Source organism: Aquarana catesbeiana, linkage group LG06, assembly GCF_042186555.1.
Source record: "Aquarana catesbeiana isolate 2022-GZ linkage group LG06, ASM4218655v1, whole genome shotgun sequence".
Taxonomy (NCBI): Eukaryota; Metazoa; Chordata; class Amphibia; order Anura; family Ranidae; genus Aquarana; species Aquarana catesbeiana.
In genome coordinates, this window is record NC_133329.1 from 377,805,671 (window position 1) to 377,826,487 (window position 20,817).

At 43.1% G+C, this 20,817-nt stretch overlaps 1 protein-coding gene across 6 annotated transcripts in view; it reads left to right on the forward strand.

Annotated features, from left to right (window-relative positions):
* The window catches only part of LRP1B (LDL receptor related protein 1B), a 2,172,167-nt gene that overhangs the window by 1,448,862 nt on the left and 702,488 nt on the right, over positions 1 to 20,817 (forward strand). For all 6 annotated transcript variants that reach the window (XM_073634235.1, XM_073634238.1, XM_073634240.1 and 3 more), the window contains exon 31: positions 3,509 to 3,603. In XM_073634235.1, the coding sequence (XP_073490336.1) occupies positions 3,509 to 3,603 (95 nt within the window). The remainder of the gene's footprint in view (positions 1 to 3,508; positions 3,604 to 20,817) is intronic.

The window sequence follows — 20,817 nt, forward strand, 5'->3', positions numbered from 1 at the left end:
TATATATAAGGGTCCATAGTAAAGGTTCAAAAAAAAATGCCCAGGTAGCTTATTTTTAAATTGACTAATTACCAATTTCTGTTTCAAAGTAATTTTTTTTGCTTGTCATTTCCTTGATTCCATTCACTGTTTTAGCAAATTGGAATTCCCCCAATAGGTTTTAACATACTACATTTCTGTAGATTTCGGGTGCCTAGAATTTTGTAAAATAATAATAATTATTATTATTTATATTATTATTATTATATATAGCAGCTTTCTCACTTCCAGGCTGTATACATTGGGGGTTGATTTACTAAAATTGGAGAGTGCAAAACCGGTACAGCTCTGCATAGAAACCAATCAGCTTCCATTTTTTTTTTTTTTTGGTCAAAGCTTAATTAAACAAGCTGGAGTTAGATGTTGATGGGCTATCATGCACAACTGGACCAGATTTTGCACTTTCCAGTTTTAGTAAATCATCCCCATTGTGCCACCCAGCCCTTTTCTCCCCACCCATATATCCCCCTTGTAGACTATTGCAGCAGCATCGTCACTATAGTCCCATGCGAAAGGTTTGTGTTGCCTATGGTGGTCTGCATGCCCATTTCTCTACAACTTCCAACCAGGCAACATTTGAAGGGTAACTCCACTTTTGGGAGGAAAAATATAGCAAATAGGAAAAAAAAATACAGTGCATAAAATTGCGACACAAGTCATATTGTGATTTAATGTTATTTAAAATTCAATCTGCAGCTTCAATCTGCAGCTTTGTAGTTTTCTGAAAATGCAATATGGCTACATGGAGTTGTTCTGTACACAGAATGTATACGGAATGCCCCCCAGATATGTAAATTCCTGCTTGTGTGATTGGCTCACTGATTTTCCCATCCCCTGCAAGAAAAATGTCATATTTGGTCAATAGGAACACATCTAAAGGGATGCAGGCCCAGCAGCTTTCCTCATTAGAGCCCTGCAGGTGCACAGCTGATTAATAATTATGAAACCACTCCCATTAGACTCACTTTCCCACATGGACACAGACACAGGGATTTCTTCAGAATAACAAAGGGTAGGAATCTGCAAAAAAGTTTGTTAAAATCCCTGTAATGTACATAGATCACTCTGAGGGGAATGTTTTTTTCTCAACAAAGTGGAGTTACACTTTAATTTAACAATTCTGGAGTAAAACATTCTTACCAGAGACTGTCTACGGAGTTACTGGCAAACTTATGCCGCGTACACACAGTTGGACTTTTCGTCTACAAAAGTCCGACGGACGCCGACGGACCAAATCCGGCGGACAATCCGTTCGCGTGTGGGCTTCCCCAGACTTTCAGCTGACTTTTCCAGCCGCAAATCTGACGGACTTTAGATTTAAAACATGCTTCAAATCTTTATGTCGTAACTCCGCCGGACCCAGAAATCCACTCGTCTGTATGCTAGTCCGATGGACAAAAACCCACGCTAGGGCAGCTATTGGCTACTGGCTATCAACTTCCTTATTTTAGTCTGGTGTACGTCATCACGTACGAATCCGTCGGACTTTTGTGTGATCGTGTGTAGGCAAGTCCGTTTGTTAGAAAGTCCACCGCAAGTCCTCCAAAAGTCCGCCAAAAGTCCATCGAAAGTTTGTTGGACAGGCTGTCGGACTTTTGTAGCCGAAAAGTCCGACCGTGTGTACGCGGCATAAGAGTTGTTAATTTAAATGACTAGACTTCAGCTTTAATGTTCTCAATGAACAGACCCATGTCCTTCATATTTAATAGTCAATTTAACCTCTTGCCGACCACCCGCCGTCATTATACTGCGGCAGGTCGGCTCTCCTGCGCAAACTGTCATAGGTGTACGTCGGTCTTTGCACAGGAGATAGCGGGCTCGCGGGTCCGTCTCCATGTCCTGCGATCGCGGTGTACAGAGGCAGAACATGTCAGAGATCTTCTGTTCCCAGTGATTGGGAACAGCGATCTCTGTCATGTCCCTAGTAGCCCACCCCCCCTACAGTTAGAACACACCCAGGGAACACACTTAACCCCTTGATAACCCCCTAGTGTTAAGCCCTTCCCTACTATTGTCATTTTTGCATTGACCAGTGCATTTTTATAGCACTGATCAATGTAATTATTTCACTGGTCCCCTAAAAGTGTAATTTGGGGTCAGATTTGTCCGCCGTAGGGTCACAGTCCTGCTAAAAATCGCAGATCGCCGCCATTACCAGTAAAAACAATAAAAAAAAATAAAAGTCCCTAAATCTATCCCATAGCTTGTAGACACGATAACTTTTGTGAAAACCAATCAATATACACCTATTGCAATTTTTTTTTTTTTTACCAAAAGTATGTAGAAGAATACATATTGGCCTAAACTGAGGAATACATTTGTTTTTTATATATTATTTTGGATATATATTATAGCAGAAAGTAAAGAAAACTTTTTTTTTTTAAACTGTCTGTCTTTTTTTGTTTATAGCGCAAAAAATAAAAACCGCAAGGTGATCAAATACCACCAAAAGAAAGCTCTATTAGTGGGAAATCACATTTGTTTGGGTACAGTGTCGTATGACCGCGCAATTGTCAGTTAAAGCGACGCATGGTCATTAAGGGGGCAAATCCTTCTGGGTTAATATGTTTAATGCCCCGTACACACGATCGGATTTTCCGACAACAAATGTTGGATGTGAGCTTGTTGGCAGAAAGTCCGACCGTATGTACGCTCCATCGAACAATTGTTGTTGGACTTTCCTGCCAACAAATGTTGGCTGGCAGGTTCTTAAATTTTCCGCCAACAAATTTTTGTTGTCGGAGTTGCCGATCGTGTGTACACAAGTCCGTCGCACAAAAGTCCACGCATGCTCAGAATCAAGTAGGAGACGGAAGCGCTCAGTATTGTAAAACTAGCGTTCGTAATGGAGATATCACATGACTATTGAACTTCCTTTTTATTGGCTCGCCGTACGTCTAGTACGTCACCACGTTCATAATTGTTGGCCAACATTTGTGTGTATGCAAGACAAGTTGGAGCCAACAACCTTCCAACAAAATTCCACGGTTTTGTTGTCGGAAGGTCCGATCGTGTGTACGGGGCATAAGAGTTGCAATATACAGATCCAAATTACATCAACCAATCTTTTAAATATTTTTTAAGGTACTTTTGAAAGAGTCAAGACACTGTGGCTGTTTTTTTTTTTTAAGATAAGTATTCATAATAACTTTGCAAACATGCTTTCCTGTGCACAATTTGCTCTTTTGCACTTTTGACCAAAGCAGATTAAGCAGATTTAACCTTGTTGCTGTTCAGTTCTGGGTGGTCTTAAAAAGGCCATTTTTTTGGCTTTCCAGGTGGGAATACATTGAAGGATCCTAATCCTCTTTTTCAGCCCCTGGCGCAGGGAATATTTTTCTGGCCACAATAAAAGTAGGAATTGGCCGTTGCGTTATTGACCTAAAACCAAACACATGTTTCAATCTGGATGAATTCGGAAATATCTTTTTTTTGCATAACATGTTTATTTTTTGTTTCTCTTGTAAAGGAAGATTTTCTGGATGGATGGAAACAGCATCAATATGGCGAACATGGATGGCAGTAACAGCAAGATCCTTTTTCAAAATCAAAAGGAGCCAATTGGTAAGTACCGCTCACAATGCAATTCATATTTCCCCTTTGCTGTATTGCTATTGTTGTTTGTAGGAAAGAATAGAATGATTTTGGTGAAATTGAATTTGCCACCAAATTATTGATTTTGCCTTCATGAAATGTAGCTGACATTTAAAATGTATATTTTTCTCATTGGACTGCTTAGGAAAATGTGTTTGAAAAAATATTCTACTATGTTTTTATCTTTATTTTGTGGAGAGCCGTGTATATTTTGATTATTATGTGTGCCTTGTATCTGTGTTTTTTCCTTATTTTCTGATTTGATTATTATTTGTGTACGGTGACTTTAAATGTTTTATTCTACTTTATTTTCCACATGTTAAGGGGGGCTTGCAGAATCCTATAAGCCTCCCAACCACAAAATCCCACAACCACCGGGCCAGGGTTGTGGGGAAGAGGCCCCTGACCTTGTGAAGATGGGGACAGGGTGCTTCCCCCCCCCCCCCAACCCCTTTACTAGCCTGCCAGACTGTGTGTTTGGATAAATGGCTGGTATTGATGTTTGAGAGGGACCCCACAATTAAAAATGTTTTTTTTTTTGTATAGGCTTAGCCCTTGAAATTCATACCAGTCTCTAAGCAACGGTGAAAGGCTTTTTTATTTGGGGGGGGGGGGCAACACACTGTTTTTATTATGTTTGTTTTTTGTCTTGGATTCCTCTTGCATCTATACCAGACCCTCATCATCATCAAGGATAAGGGTCTGGTATGTATTTTTAGGGGGAAATGTTCTTTTTGTGTGGGGTGCCCCATTAAGATCTCTTTCAGACCTTCATCAAGGATAACCAAAGCTGTCATTTGCTGGAATTTAAACTGCATTTTTATTTCTCGGCAAATGTCATTTTTCCTGTAGTGGGTTGTATACATTGTACAGATACACCATTTCACATGCAGTTTAAGGGCATCCCCCAGGCATGTTCTTTAAAGAAATGTTGCTTTCAGTGCTGTCACACTTTGAATGACAATTACGGTCATGCAAAACTGTAACCATGTGAAATTTTTATCATTTTCTTCACACAAATAGAGCTTACTTTTGGTGGTATTCAATCACTAATCACTTCTGTTTTTTTTTACTTTTCCTAAAAAAAAAAAAAAAAAAAAAAAAAGATTTTGAAAAAATAAAAAGTTTTTCTTAGTTTCTGTCAGTAAATTTTGTAAATAAGTAATTTTTCTCCTTCACTCATGGGCACTAAGAAGGCGGCACTGATTGTCACTGATAGGCTGCACTTATGGACACTGATGAGGCGGCACTGATGAGGAGGCACAAATATGCCGCACTTATGGGCACTGATAGGTGGCACTGATATGTGGCACTGATGAGCACTGATAGGCAGCACTAGTGGGCACTGATGGGTGGCACTGGTGGGCACTGGTGGGCACAGATAGGTGGCATGGATAGGTGGCACTGATGGGCGGCACTGATGGGCATTGATGGGTGGCATTGATGGGCAGCAGTGATGGGTATTGATGGGCAGCAGTGATGGGCAGCAGTGATAGCCAGCACCTACTGGCATAAGTAATGGGTACTGATTGCTGGCACTGATGGGCACTCACTGCTGGCACTGGTAGGCACACTGCTGACACTGGTGGGCACTCACTTATGGCACTGTGGGCACTTTATTGTAATCAGGGCACTGATTATCAGTGCCCTGATTACATGCCTAGATGTCCTCTGGGAGGAGATGCCGCTGATCGGCTCTCCTCTCCTCACACTCAGTGTCAGGCGAGGAGCGCCGATTACCGGCATCTCCGTGTTTACATGTGACCAGCTGTGACTGGACACAGCTGATCACATGGTTAAAGAGCCACAGCCGCGGCTCTTTAGAGAGATCGGGGTTGTGCTGCATCCTAGACTGGGGGCGTGTGAGAGCGGCCGTTCCGGGCGCCATCATATGACGTCTACACGAGAGCCGCATCGCCCTGCCGTCATTTGATGGTGGGCGGGTGGCAAGTGGTTATTGTTGACTATAAAACATTTTTTAAATCGGTGTTCCCTGTCAAAAAGAATTTTTTTTTTCATTGATGCATGCTCCCCAGCCTAGTGCATTACCAGTGGCACCATTTATTTTAATAAAAGTGGTAAACAATTATATTCACAAAGACAGATGAGTGTAAGGCTCCTAACATGAGACAGAAGGAAACTTCAATCATAGCTTTAGCTTGTTGCCCTGGATAGACACAGATTACAACCACAAATATATGGCAGGCACTGGTGTGTTTCGAGGGTATGCCCTCTTCCTCAGAGCTCTATATGTAATATGTATATTATATAGTAGTGAGATTAGAAGGTGATTTAATACCAATGTTGTTGGGGGAGAAGATAAAAGACGAAACACGTCAGTTCTGGGCTGAATTTGAAGTTTCCTGTTTCATGTTATGAGTTTTTGACTCATCTGTCTTTATGAATATACCGTATTTATCGGCGTATAACACGCGCCGGCGTATAACACGCACCCCAAGTTTAGGAGAGAATTTTAAGGAAAAAAACTTTTAGGAGGGAAGTTTAAGGAAAAGAAACTTACATTAAAATGCCCATCAATGCAGCCTCATCAGTGTTCATCTGCAGCCTTTTCAGTGTCATTGCAGCCTTTTCAGTGTCAGTGCAGCCTTGTCAGTGCAGCTTTGCCCCAGTGCAGCCTTGTCAATGCAGCCTTGTCCCCAGTGCAGCCTTGTCAGTGCAGCCTTGTCCCCAGTGCAGCCTTATTAATGCAGCCTTGTCCCCAGTGCAGCCTTATCAATGCAGCCTTGTCCCCAGTGCAGCCTTATCAATGCAGCCTTGTCCCCAGTGCAGCCTTATCAATGCAGCCTTGTCCCCAGTGCAGCCTTGTCCCTGCAGCCTTGTCCCTGCAGCCTTGTCCCCAGTGCAGCCTAGTGTCCATGCCTCCTGCCGCTGCCGCCGCCGTCATACACATAGAAGTAGTTTTAAATATGGCGCCGCGGAGTTCGGAGAGACTTGGCGCCGGCGGAAGTGAACGAACGCCGCCGAGATACACATAGCCGAGGGTTCTCGGCTCTTTCCGGCGCCGCTCACAGTCCCGCCCAGTCCCACCCTATGATGGACATAACACAGGTCCAATGGCGGGACTGGGCGTGACAGTGAGCGGCGCCGGAAAGAGCCGAATACACCCGACTATGTGTATCTCAGCTCTGTGATTTCGGCGGCGCTCGTTCAGCACCGCCGAGTCCTTCCGAAGTCCGCGGCGCCATATTTGAAACTACTCGCTATGTAAATGTCGGCGGCGATCGCCGACATTCACATAGCGATAGCGGGGATCGGCGTATAACACGCACCCACGACTTTCCCCTGATTTTAAGGGGAAAAAAGTGCGTGTTATACGCCGATAAATACGGTAATTGTTTTCCCCTTTAATTGTAATAAATGGTGCCATTGGTAATCCACTAAGCTGGTGCAAACTTTTTTTCTTTCTGGTATTAAAATAGAACTATAGCCAAAACTTTTTTTTACATTTTGGATAGAGCAAGGGAGGGTTATAATCCCTGTCAGATTTTTTTCATTATCTGTGTCCTATTGTGGAGATTTCCCTTCCCTTCCTGTCCTATAGCCAAACAGGAAGTGAGAGAAAATCCTTGCAACTTAAAGCGGAGTTCTAGGACACTTACCTGTCCAGGGATCCCGCGATGTCAGCCCCCCAAAGTTGATTCGTTCATCGGCTCAGGTGCAGGTGCCGCTATTGCAACTAAGGGAAAACAACAGTGAAGCGTTAAGGCCTCAGTTGGTTTCCTACTGCACATGGGCGAGTCGCGCTGTGCTTTCTGAATGGCCCTGTCGTCTTCTGGGATACAGACAGGTCTCAGAAGGCAGATGCAGAAAATGACATACCTAGCAACAGCAGGGTTAGGATGGAAGTACAGCTATGTACACTAGAAACGGTACATAACAAATAGAAAAAAATATATATATATCCAAAAAAGAGGGGGGGTGGTCTTTTGTTTAAGACCTAGATGTATTTTTGGGTGGAACTCCGCTTTAAGGGATTTCCCCAGGTCCTCATTGGAAGATTTCCCCTCTATTACTTTTCTGGGGACAACCCAAAATGTGGGATTTTCTTTTACTTTCACTTTCAATGACAAGGGTGAACAAGAGGAATAGAGAGGGAGAATCTCCTTAACAGGGGCACAGACCTAAAAAAAACCCCTGCAAGACAATAGTATAATGAGCTAGTATGCATCGTATACTAGCACATTATGAAATACTTACCTTAGAATGAGGCTCCAACAGCTCGCCTGGTCACCGCCGAGGGGGCTGACATATTCCCTCAGCGTTTCTTCTGGGTTTGCGGGCTCCGAGGCTGTGACTATGCTGGAGCCGCGATAAAGTCATGCACACTGGAGTCCTTCGTTCCGGCAAGGTCCGGCATGGGCCGTCGGACCTTCAGCGTGCATGCGCCACTATCAGCGGTTGCATGAAAGGTGAATATCTCCTAAACTGTGCAAGTTTAGAAGATATTAATTTTACCTACAGGTAAGCCTTATTACCTGTAGGTAAAAAAATGACCAAGCGGGCAATACAACCGCTTTAAGTGTTTTGGATTCCCCCGTCTGGAGAGGGCTGTGGTGACCTGTGGAAAACCCAAGCCAATAGGCAATCCAGTTGTGAGAACTATACTGTATATTGCCAATTTTATCTACTACATTGGAGAGCAGAAGAGTTTCTTGTCTTTGTATTGGCATTCAACTTTAAGAAGCCTGAATGAGGGAGTAAAATTGCGGAGTTCAAATCATATGGATAGACATTAGATGTAATATAGTAGTGAGATTGAAAGGTGATTTAATAACATTGTTGCTGGGGGAGAAGATGAAAGTAATGTAAGTAAAGATGTAAAGTAAAGTAGAGTTTAATGGAGGGAGTTTTGCTCCAATTTTTTTTTTCCTCCCAGTCCAAGAGGCAGTCATTTTCCCTTGCGCCGCCATCAACATCGCTTTCTCTAATATGGTCGATAACTTGTTCTCAGCAGAACACCAAATGTAAATATAATGCTAAATAGTTCTTGTTATGCAACAGAATGGAAATATTTGCATGACTGTTATTATGTTACCCACATTATAGCTATTATATATGATTATGCTGTTAGTAGGCTTCTTTTATAAATAGAAACGTACATTGTAGATTTAATGGACCTGTAATAGATGGAACATGGTGACATTATACAAAAAAATAAGTGTTTACAGTTACTGGAACACATTCGCAGTCTGCAGTGTGTTGATTAGGGCCCCTGCTGAATGCACAGCGGGTGTTTAGACAGCACTTTCTGTAATGTGTCTTTGAAATATTTAATATTAACTGTTCTCATAATGTATATATAATGCATACACTGAGTATATCCATTACAGTGCCCACCAAGGCCGGTTAAGTCATATTGTGTCATTGCAGGAACGTTATGATTGGGTTTGGTCAGTCAGCCTTTATGTGAGCCCCTGCAAGCACAGTTGGAGCAGCCGGAGCCCTGTGTGTGCTGGGACATACAGAAATGGACAGCAAATGTTACTTTACTGCAGTTTTATGGACCAGGACAAGAACACAGCCAGATGTTACCTAATAAACAAGACTTACTTGCAGATAGAGAACGTGTTATGGCCCTGCTTTCTTATGTGACTTTACACTCACCACTTTAATACTGGTGATAGTTTTGAGCTGCCTACTCTGTGGGGGGCGTCTCTCAATTGTGCCATGGTTCTTGTGACAGCTCCAATGCTGTTTGTATGAGGAAGGAAGGCTGGAGCAGCTGGGTTAATGCAGTCATCTGCAGTGGGCTGTTGTGGAGCATTGCTGTATGACAGCATAGTTACATAATTACATACTGTATCTCACAAAGGTGAGTACACCCCTCACATTTTTGTAAATATTTTATTATATCTTTTCATGTGACAACACTGAAGAAATTACACTTTGCTACAATGTAAAGTAGTGAGTGTACAGCTTGTATAACAGTGTAAATTTGCTGTCCCCTCAAAATAACTCTAAACCTCTGGCAACAAAAGTGAGTACACCCCTAAGTGAAAATATCCAAATTGGGCTCAATTGACCATTTTCCCTCCTCGGTGTCATGTGATTTGTTAGTGTTACAAGGTCTCAGGTGTGAATGGGGAGCAGGTGTGTTAAATATGGTGTTATCGCTCTCACTCTCTCATACTGGTCACTGGAAGTTCAACATGGCACCTCATGGCAAAGAACTCTCTGAGGATCTGAAAAAAGAATTGTTACTCTACATAAAGATGGTCTAGGATATAAGAAGATTGCCAAGGCCCTGAAACTGAGCTGCAGCACGGTGGCCAAGACCATACAGCAGTTTAACAGGACAGGTTCCACTCAGAACAGGCCTCGCTATGGTCGACCAAAGAAGTTGAGTGCACGTGCTCAGCGTCATATCCAGAGGTTGTCTTTGGGAAATACACGTATGAGTGCTGCCAGCATTGCTGCAGAGGTTGAAGGGGTGGGGGGTCAGCCTGTCAGTGCTCAGACCATACGCCACACACTGCATCAAATTGGTCTGCATGGCTGTCATCCCAGAAGGAAGCCTCTTCTAAAGATGATGCACAAGAAAGCCTGCAAACAGTTTGCTGAAGACAAGCAGACTAAGGACATGGATTACTGGAACCATATCCTGTGGTCTGATGAGACAAAGATAAACTTATTTGGTTCAGATGGTGTCAAGCGTGTATTGCGGCAACCAGGTGAGGAATACAAAGACAAGTGTGTCTTGCCTACAGGTGGGAGTGTCATGGTCTGGGGCTGCATGAGTGCTGCCGGTGTCTTGCCGAATAAGTTCCCTCGGCGGATAAGTTCCCCCCCTGTACTGCGCAGGCGCAGCGCCTGCGCAGTACGAACTCCTGACAGCCGCCGGAGATAGCCGAAGCTCAAGATCGACAATCAGCTGTACACGGTGCCTGCGCTCTGGGTCCAGGTTCCTTCCCTACCATCCAAGTGGACCTAGAGGGGGAATCTAAAAGAGCCGAGCAAAGCGAGGCCGTGCCCGAAGCGCGAGGGGCCCTCTTTCAGCCGCCGTGTACAGCTGATTTTCAGCTATTCCGCTTCGGCTATTTCCGCCGGATCCTACTGCGCAGGCGCAGCGCCTGCGCAGTAGAGGGGGGAACTTATCAGCCGAGCGGAACTTTCTCGGCAGAACACCGGCACTGGGGAGCTACAGTTCATTGAGGGAACCATGAATGCCAACATGTACTGTGACATACTGAAGCAGAGCATGATCCCCTCCCTTCGGAGACTGGGCCGCAGGGCAGTATTCCAACATGATAATGACCCCAAACACACCTCCAAGGCGACCACTGCCTTGCTAAAGAAGCTAAGGGTAAAGGTGATGGACTGGCCAAGCATGTCTCCGGACCTAAACTCTATTGAGCATCTGTGGGGCATCCTCAAATGGAAGGTGGAGGAGCGCAAGGTCTCCAACATCCACCAGTTCTGTGATGTTGTCATGGAGTAGTGGAAGAGGATTCCAGTGGCAACCTGTGAACTGGTGAACTCCATGCCGAAGAGGGTTAAGGCAGTGCTGGAAAATAATGGTGGCAACACAAAATATTGACACTTTGGGCCCAATTTGGACATTTTCACTTAGGGGTGTACTCACTTTTGTTGCCAGCGGTTTAGACATTAATGGCTGTGTGTTGAGTTATTTTGAGGGGACAGCAAATTTACACTGTTATACAAGCTGTACACTCACTACTTTACATTGTAGCAAAGTGTAATTTCTTCAGTGTTGTCACATGAAAAGATATAAATAAAATATTTACAAAAATGTGAGATACTGTAACTAGTCAGTTTGAAAAAAAGACACAAGTCCATCTAGTTCAACCTATAAAAGGGAAAAATAAAAAATATATATACAATTCCATATACACAGTCCTATACCCACAGTTGATCCAGAGGAAGGCAAAAAAAACAAAACAGCAAAGCATGATCCAATTTAATACAGCAGGGGAATAAATTCCTTCCTGATCCCCGAGGGACAATTGGATATTCCCTGGATTAACTTTACCTATAAATGTTAGTATCCTGTTATATTATGTACATTTAGGAAAGAACCCACTCCTTTTTTAAAGCAATCTACTGAGCTGGCCAGAACTAGTTATCGAGGGAGTCTATTCCACATGTTCACAGATCTAATGCCCCGTACACACGATCAGATTTTTCGACGGAAAATGTGTGATAGGACCTTGTTGTCGGAAATTCCGACCGTGTGTGGGCTCCATCACACATTTTCCATCGGAATTTCCGACACACAAAGTTTGAGAGCAGGATATAAAATTTTCCGACAACAAAATCCGTTGTCGGAAATTCCGATCATGTGCACACAAATCCAACGAACAAAGTTCCACACATGCTCAGAATAAATTAAGAGACAAAAGCTATTGGCTACTGCCCCGTTTATAGTCCCAAAGTACGTGTTTTACATTACCGCGTTCAGAACGATCGGATTTTCCGACAACTTTGTGTGACTGTGTGTATGCAAGACAAGTTTGAGCCAACATTCGTCGGAAAAAATCCATGGATTTTGTTGTCGGAATGTCCGATCAATGTCCGACCGTGTGTACAGGGCATTACTGTGAAGAAGCCTTTCCGTATTTGGAGATTAAATCTCTTTTCCTCTAGACGTAAAGAGTGCCCCCTTGTCCTCTGTGATGACCTTAAAGGGGTTGTAAAGGTTTGTGTTTTTTCACCTTAATGTATCCTATGCATTAAGGTGAAAAAACACCTGGCAGTCACTGCCCCCCCCCCCCCCCCCCCCGTTTTACTTACCTGAGCCCCTTCATCTTCTTCAGCGGGGACGCATCGTTCTTCTCTCCACAGAGTTCTGGCTTTTTTGCTAGAAAATCACTCAGAACCCCCAAATATTATATATGGTTTTTTTAGCAGAGACCCTAGGGAATAAAATGGTGGTCGTTACAACTTTTTATCTTACACAGTATTTGCACAGCAATTTTTCAAACGTGTTTTTTTTGGAAAAAAAGAAACAATTTTATGCATTAATATAAAAAAAACAGCTCAGTGGTCTTTCAAACGCAATTTTTTTGGAAAAAACACACTTTAACCTCTTCCCGCCCAATGTCATATGACGTCACAGACTTTGAGTGGGGATATCTGAATGATATAAAATAGATAGTGCAGCGCTGAAATCAAGTCCACATATCAAATAATAAAACACCATCCATGTGATCTTCAGCGATGATATATGGATACAACATACAGGTGACTCCTTGGGTATGTATAAAACCTCCATCAGTAATAAAGATGGCCTCTCACCTCACCAAGAGGACCCTTTAATTATGGAGGGTCAAATACACCATCCCTTGCGGGCACAAATGGATGGTACACAGAAGATCCCGGGCAGTCCGGATACAGCAGGGATCAGCGACTAATGTACGTTGATGACTCCAAAGTCACATGGGTCATGCAATCATAAAGGACACAACATAGTGCTTTCCGCAATGCAAATTATATTTAATGGTAAAATGTGAAAATAAACTTACAAACGTGGCACTATTCCAGTGCCGAATTGAACAGTGTGTATAGGAACAAGATGCGAGATGGCTGTAGGTGACGTTACTACGCTTCCTTCCGTACGTGCTGCGTCCCTATGGGTGGGAACTTCATCAACCATGGAAGGTGTATTTGACCCTCCATAATTAAAGGGTCCCCTTGGTGAGGTAAGAGGCCATCTTTATTACTGGTGGAGGTTTTATACATACCCACGGCGTCACCTGTATGTTGTATCCATATATCATCGCTGACGATCACATGGATGGTGTTTTATTATTTGATATGTGTACTTGATTTCAGCGCTGCCCTATCTATTTTATATCATTCAGATATCCCCACTCAAAGTCTGCGACGTCATATGACATTGGGCGGGAAGAGGTTAAAGTGTGTTTTTTCCAAAAAAATTGCGTTTGAAAGACCACTGAGCAAATATAGTATGATATAAAATATTGCAACCAAAAAAAAAAAATATAACGCTTTGAGGGTTCTAAGTAATTTTCTAGCAAAAAGTACAGATTTTTACTTGTAAACAAAAAGTGCAGGAAAAATCCTGTTCGGCAAGTGGTTAAAAGAAACCTGTGCTGTACTTTAGCATTGCAGACCTTCTTCTGAAGATGCTAGTTGCCTGGTTTATGCCAATCTAGTAAATTTAAGCATTTGAGTCACTGGTGAAGATTTGAGAACAAGCTTGCTTCAGGTCAGCAACAGTGAAGCCGTGTCAAGAGAATGGTGTTCCAAAAAAACACAAAACACATATATTGTATTTTATATGAAATGGTGCTGACAGTGGCCACAGTTGGGGAAAAGTTTGGCTCACATTCCCATAATCCTTCATTCTCCGTATTACCAACAGGATGGCTAAGTGTAAATAAATAATGATTGATTGCGGCTTTTTTACATTATCCTCCTCCGCAAGAAGCGGACTTGATGATTTGTGTTCAGCTGTCACCCAACAAATAGTGATATATCTAAGTCACATATTTTTACGATATTTTGATGCAAGCAGAAAATCCGGCTTACAGTATATCATTAACACAGGACAAATCATCTGTGTGCTCGTACCAGTGTAGCCCCAAGCGCTGTAGATCACCTATGGACCTGTCATATATTACATGCTTCAGATTAGCTAGCCGGCTATTCAGCCCCTGCCGTTAACACGAGAATAAAGCCATCAATTTTAATCTTCGCATTATGCTTCCCTTTGATTTATCGAAAATATTGAAGTCATTGTTTTGGCTTTTTGGTTGTTTGCCGAGATGTGCTCTTGTAAGACAAATAACATTGTTACATTTATCATCCTGTTTAGCAGCTTTAGGAACTTAATTCTTGTCAAATGACGTGTGCTGTTTACAGGCCCCATAAGGGAAACAATATTTCTTTGTCTTGTTTTATCCCTAATAAAAAAAGGGGGGGGAGGGCAATATTGATTTTTTTTTTTACCTTTCTACACTGGTCGTCCCGAAATGCATACCTTGAAAAGACCAGTTACCGTTTACTTTTGCAAATTTTGATCATGCATCCATTTTTTGTAGGATCAATCCACTTGAAAGTTATATTTAACCACTTGCCGACCCGCAACATACCGTTACTTCACTGGATTGGAAGAGTGATATCTCGGTCATCACTGCAGCTGCAGCAATGATCGAGCTATCCCTTTTTTTAGGGTCAGCAATTCCCCTCAATGTAAAAGCAATCCTAGCAGGTAAGAAGCCACTGGATTACTATTACAGGCGCTGAATATGGGGGACCCGCCCATGCGATCGGGGAGCCCGGTAAGGATGCAACTGGCAGCATCTGGTTCCTGAGACACAGTGAAAGGAACCAATGTTGTCCCCCCCATTGAGCAAAATCAAAAACCAGAAGGGATGAGGATCGTGTCACTTCCGGTTTTGGTCTCATGTAAACAATAAGGATGAGCCGAACACCCCCCGGTTTGGTTTGCACCAGAACTTGCCAACAGGCAACAAATTCGGACAAATACACGAACACGGTTAAAGTCTATGGGACACGAACATAAAAAAAATCAAAAGTGCTCATTTTAAAGGCTTATATGCAAGTTATTGCCCTAAAAAGTGTTTGGGGACCCGGGTCCTGCCCCAGGGGACATGTATCAATGCAAAAAAAAGTTTTAAAAATGTCAGTTTTTTCGGGAGCAGTGATTTTTTTAATGCTTAAAGTGAAACAATAAAAATGAAATATTCCTTTAAATATTGTGCCTGGGGGTGTCTATAGTATGCCTGTAAAGTGGTACATTTTTCCCGTGTTTAGAACAGTGCCACAGCAAAATGACATTTCTAAAGGAAAAATTGTCATTTAAAACTGATCGCAGCTGTAATGAATTTTTGGGTCTCGGCAATATAGATAAAACTCATTGAAAAAAAGGGCATGGGTTCCCCCCCAGTCTATTACCAGGCCCTTTGGGTCTGGTATGAATATTAAGGGGAACCCCGAACCAAAATTTTTTTAAAAATTGCGTGGGGGTCCCTCCAAAATCACCAGGCCCTTCAGGTCTGGTATGGATTTTAAGGGGAACCCTGTGCCAAATATTAAAAAAAAAATGTCGTAGACTTTAAAGGGGTTCCGCGGCTTGCGAAATTGCTGCGAACACCACCTAATGTTAATTGTTTGCCAAACGTCCGAACAACCAAAGTTCGGACCGAACTTATGCTCGGGCCAAACCATTCACCCATCCCTAGTAAACAAGCCACTACCGGCTTGAACAAGCATCTCATTAAACCAATCTTGATTCTATCAGATGCTTTGGAGTGCAACGAAGAGATATGGGGTCTGATAGATGTCTCAGTAAAGAATACCTGTGACTGTCCATGCTATTACAAGGGTTGTTTGTTCATCCCTTGTGATAGCAATAAAGCTGATCGAAAAAAATGAAAAAGACAGTGTAAAAATAAAAAAATACAAATAAAATAAATAATAATAATCAAAAAATGTAAAGCTACCCTGCATCCCCCTGCTCATAAGTAGGTCACATACATGCAAACAGTATTCGCATCAGACATGTGAGGTATCGCCGCAAACATTACAGTGAGGGTAATAGTTCTAGCACCAGACCTCCTGTGTAACTCTAAACTGGTAACCTGTAAAAGCTTATACAATGTCGCCTATGAGCCATAGCTAGCTATGGTCTACTGCATCACACCATAAATCCACCTTTCTTCTGTGGACTGGGAACTTGCTTACATTACGGAGGAGCAAATGATGTCCATTGGATGGTCAAGTCCAACGATTGACTATGTACTATCGGGTAGGGGTTGGAGAGTGTCTCAGATATTTTGCCAGGTAAAATGGTTCATATTTCTTCCTAGCACTGCTATGAGATCAGCATTAATACAAAAAAAAAATGTACTGTAGTTTGGCACCATTCCACGAGCGTGTGCAATTTTAAAGTGTAATGTTAGGTGTCTTTTTTCATCTTTTATATTTTACCAAACAATTGCTTATTATGTTGTGCTTTTTTTTGCATTAAAATTCATTAAAGTATATTTTTTCCAAGAAAATAAATTTTAGTGCACACAAACAAAATATAATACTCAATTGTTAAAAAGATGATGTTGCGTTGAGTAAATAGATACCAAACATGTCAGGATGTAAAATTGTGCACGCCTGTGAAATGGCAACAAAATACGGTATCTAGAATTTTCCATAGGTGACACTTTAAAAGCCTTTACAGCAGGGGTCTCAAACTGGTGGCCCTCCAGCTGTTGCGGAACTACAAGTCCCATCATGTCTCTGTAAACGGGAATGAATTCTGGACAGCCGTACTCATAAATTAGCCTTGTTTATTAAGAAGATGCACATCAATTACAGGATAACAGCAGCCAGGAACAGAGCTGACGTTTTGCACTAACGTTAGTGCTTACTCATAGCTAACATCATGTCTCTGCCTGAGGGAGTCATGCTTGTAACTGTCAGCCTTGCAATGCCCCATGGGACTTGTAGTTTCACAACAGCTGGAGGGCTGCCGGTTTGAGACCCCTGCTTTACAGGTTATCTGTTTAGAGTTACCGTATTTATCGGCGTATAACACGCACCGGCGTATAACACGCACCCCAATTTAGGAGGGAATTTTAAGGAAAAAAAAACTTTTAGGAGGGAAATTGAAGGGAAAAAAAACTTACATTTAAACGCCCATCATTGCAGCCTTCTCAGTGCAGCCATGTGTGTGCAGCCTTGTCAGTGCAGCCTTGTCAGTACAGCCATGTCAGTGCAGCCTTCCCCAGTGCAGACTTCCCCAGTGCAGCCTTGTCAGTGCAGACTTCCCCAGTGCAGCCTTGTCAGTGCAGACTTCCCCAGTGCAGCCTTGTCAGTGCAGCCTTCCCCAGTGCAGCCTTGTCAGTGCAGCCATGTCAGTGCAGCCATGTCAGTGCAGCCTTCCCCAGTGCAGCCTTCCCCAGTGCAGCCTTGTCAGTGCAGACTTCCCCAGTGCAGCCTTGTCAGTGCAGACTTCCCCAGTGCAGCCTTGTCAGTGCAGACTTCCCCAGTGCATCCTTGTCAGTGCAGACTTCCCCAGTGCAGCCTTGTCAGTGCAGCCTTCCCCAGTGCAGCCTTGTCAGTGCAGCCTTGTCAGTGCAGCCATGTCAGTGCAGCCATGTCAGTGCAGCCTTCCCCAGTGCAGCCTTCCCCAGTGCAGCCTTGTCAGTGCAGACTTCCCCAGTGCAGCCTTGTCAGTGCAGACTTCCCCAGTGCAGCCTTGTCAGTGCAGCCTTGTCAGTGCAGCCATGTCAGTGCAGCCATGTCAGTGCAGCCTTCCCCAGTGCAGCCTTCCCCAGTGCAGCCTTGTCAGTGCAGACTTCCCCAGTGCAGCCTTGTCAGTGCAGACTTCCCCAGTGCAGCCTTGTCAGTGCAGACTTCCCCAGTGCAGACTTCCCCAGTGCAGCCTTCCCCAGTGATCACAGCCATTCTGGGCTTCAAAATCGCCGATAGCGATTTGAAAATGGCGCCGCCGGCGCCGAAATACACAGAGCCGGTCCTCGGCTCTTTCCGGCGGCTGTCGTTCACTTTCGGCTCCACTCGTAGTCCTGAGCGGAGCTATCCGAACCTAGCCGAGTAGGTTCGGATAGCTCCGCTCGGGACTACGAGTGGAGCCGAAAATGAACGACAGCCGCCGGAAAGAGCCGAGGACCGGCTCTGTGTATTTCGGCGCCGGCGGCGCCATTTTCAAATCGTGGTCGGCGATTTTGAAAATGTGACAGGTCGGGATCGCAGGGGATCGGCGTATAACACGCACCTGCGAGGGGAAAAAAGTGCGTGTTATACGCCGATAAATACGGTAATCACTGGTCCTAGAATTATTGCTCTCACTGCAAATTTCTCAGTGATGCCTCAAGTTGCGGTGCAAACACTATTTCCATATGCACGTTGGACCTAGACTCATGTTTGCATTTGTGTTCATTCACAGAGGGACGGGGTGCTTTTAAAAAAAATTTAAAATTAGTATTTATTTATTTTAATAAATATGTGTGGGGAGACCCCTGATGTCTCCCCTGCCCTCCAAAGCAACTAACCAAGTGCAGATGGTGTTTGGTTAGATGCTTCCCTGGATGTAACAGCCAGGAAATGATGGATCTGAAACCAGAAGTTATTAAATCCTCATTGCTCCCAGGATCACTCATCACAGAGGAGAGTGGGGAATGGACGTTCCTCCATCTCCTCTGTGGGCAGCTGTCCTGAATACTTACTGTGTTCCTGAGCTCCCCGGTGGAGCTGGAGAGCATGGGGACAACCATGGGCAGTGGTGGGAGGAGAGAGACCTTCAGAGGTTTGGAAAAGTTAAAGCCGCCCGGTTCACTTATATAAGAAAGCCAGTCGTGGCAGAAAAAAAACAGTACCGGGATCATGGCTGCAGCCATGACCCTGGTATAGCCATTTGCCGACAGGATAGACTATGGATTACGGGTGTTTAGACTACAGCTAATGTGCACCGCTTCTTACAAACAAAGGAAGTGAGGGGGAACTCATGAAGGACGTTTCAAGGAGGCAGAAGAACACAGTAAGAAACAATTTAATGAAGAATAGACTACAAGGCTATTAGGTAGTGGATGTGTATTAGTGATTTCTGTAGAATAAGGATGTTGCTTAATGTCACTTTAAGTGTGTTGGTGTTGCTGTGTGTTGAGGTAGCCCAAAGGCATGCAGGAACAGGGTGGGGGACTCAATTGGAGAGATGTAACTGCTGGAGTCCACAAGCGACTTTATAAATCAGTGGGTGGCTCAACCTTTAGACTCCATCCGTATCTGCAATATTACTACCATCAAACCTTTCTATGGATGAAGACATCTCACTTAGCCTGAATTTTTGTTTTAATCTGAAATTAATCAAATCCCTACTAGAGTTGTTAATGAACAGATGAAATTACAGTGGTGAAGAAATTGACCTGAAAGCTGATTTTGGCTAATGAGCTATGTGTACACTAATGTCCTGAGAATTCCTTGTTGAGGAGTGATGATGACTTTGCCAAGTGTGGTAGAAAACGAACCTTGACAGTACGCTTGTTCTTTAATATCAGCCTCACAGCGAAACCCAGACAGTGATGAAAAACTCTAATAAGCTCCATCTCATAATGGATGTGCCTTATTTGCCAATTAAATATGCTCGGGCTGTTTGCAATATATCTTTGGAGGTTTTAATTACAGAAGTTATGCTTGCTTTAACGCCGCAGAGCGTAAAACGAAGAGTTAAATAACTATGAAAGTATGTTCACCTCACCGAGAAAAACAGATAAACAGGACGGGCTAACGGTAAATGTACCATAAGGCTGGAACACTGGAGTATTCTCCTCAAATACTATTGCTAGTTAAAGGGCAGGTTCACTTTTGTGGGAAAAAAAAATATCAAAAAATAAATAAATAAACTAAAGTGTATACAATTGCTATACAAGTCATATTGTAATTGAATGTTCTTAAATTATTGTTTTTGTTTTCAATCTGAAGCGCTGTAATATTCTGTAAAATGCAATATGGCTACACGGTGCACAGAACGCCCCCCCAACAATGTCATTACCTACTCGTGCGATTGGCTCACTGATTTTCCCAGAAGTCTACACTAAGATGCAAGTCAGATTTTGGGCATTTTTGGTGAGATACTCCCAAAGAGAAATCAAGTCTAAAGGGATGCAGACCCTGCTACTTTCCTCATAAGAACCCTGCAAATGCAGCAGCTGGTTGCTAATTATAAAGTCACTCCCATTCACCTTCATTACAAACAGCTATTCTTTATAATAACAAAAGGTAGGAATCTGCAACAAAGTTTCTTAAAATCCTTGCAATGTACATCGATCACCCAGAGGGGAATGTTTTTTCTTAACAAAAGTAGCATTACTCTTTAAAGAAACGAACTCTAGGCAGACATACAGGGCAGATTAAAGTAGCTCTGTATTCATTAACTATTTACTAAAGAGCAACTCCACTTTTATTAAGAAAAAGAAAAACCCTCTGGGTGATCTATGAACATTGCAGGAATTTTAAGAAACATTTTTGCAAATGCCTATCTTTTCTACTATGAAGAAAAAGCTGTTTGTTCTTGTTCGTCTTTTGGTTACTGATTCTGAATGAGAATGACTTCATTGTTGATCAGCTGATGCACTTGCAGTGTTCTAATGAAGAATGCTGCAAGGTCTGAAAAAAAAAAATAAAAAAAGATTTTTTTGTTGCAGG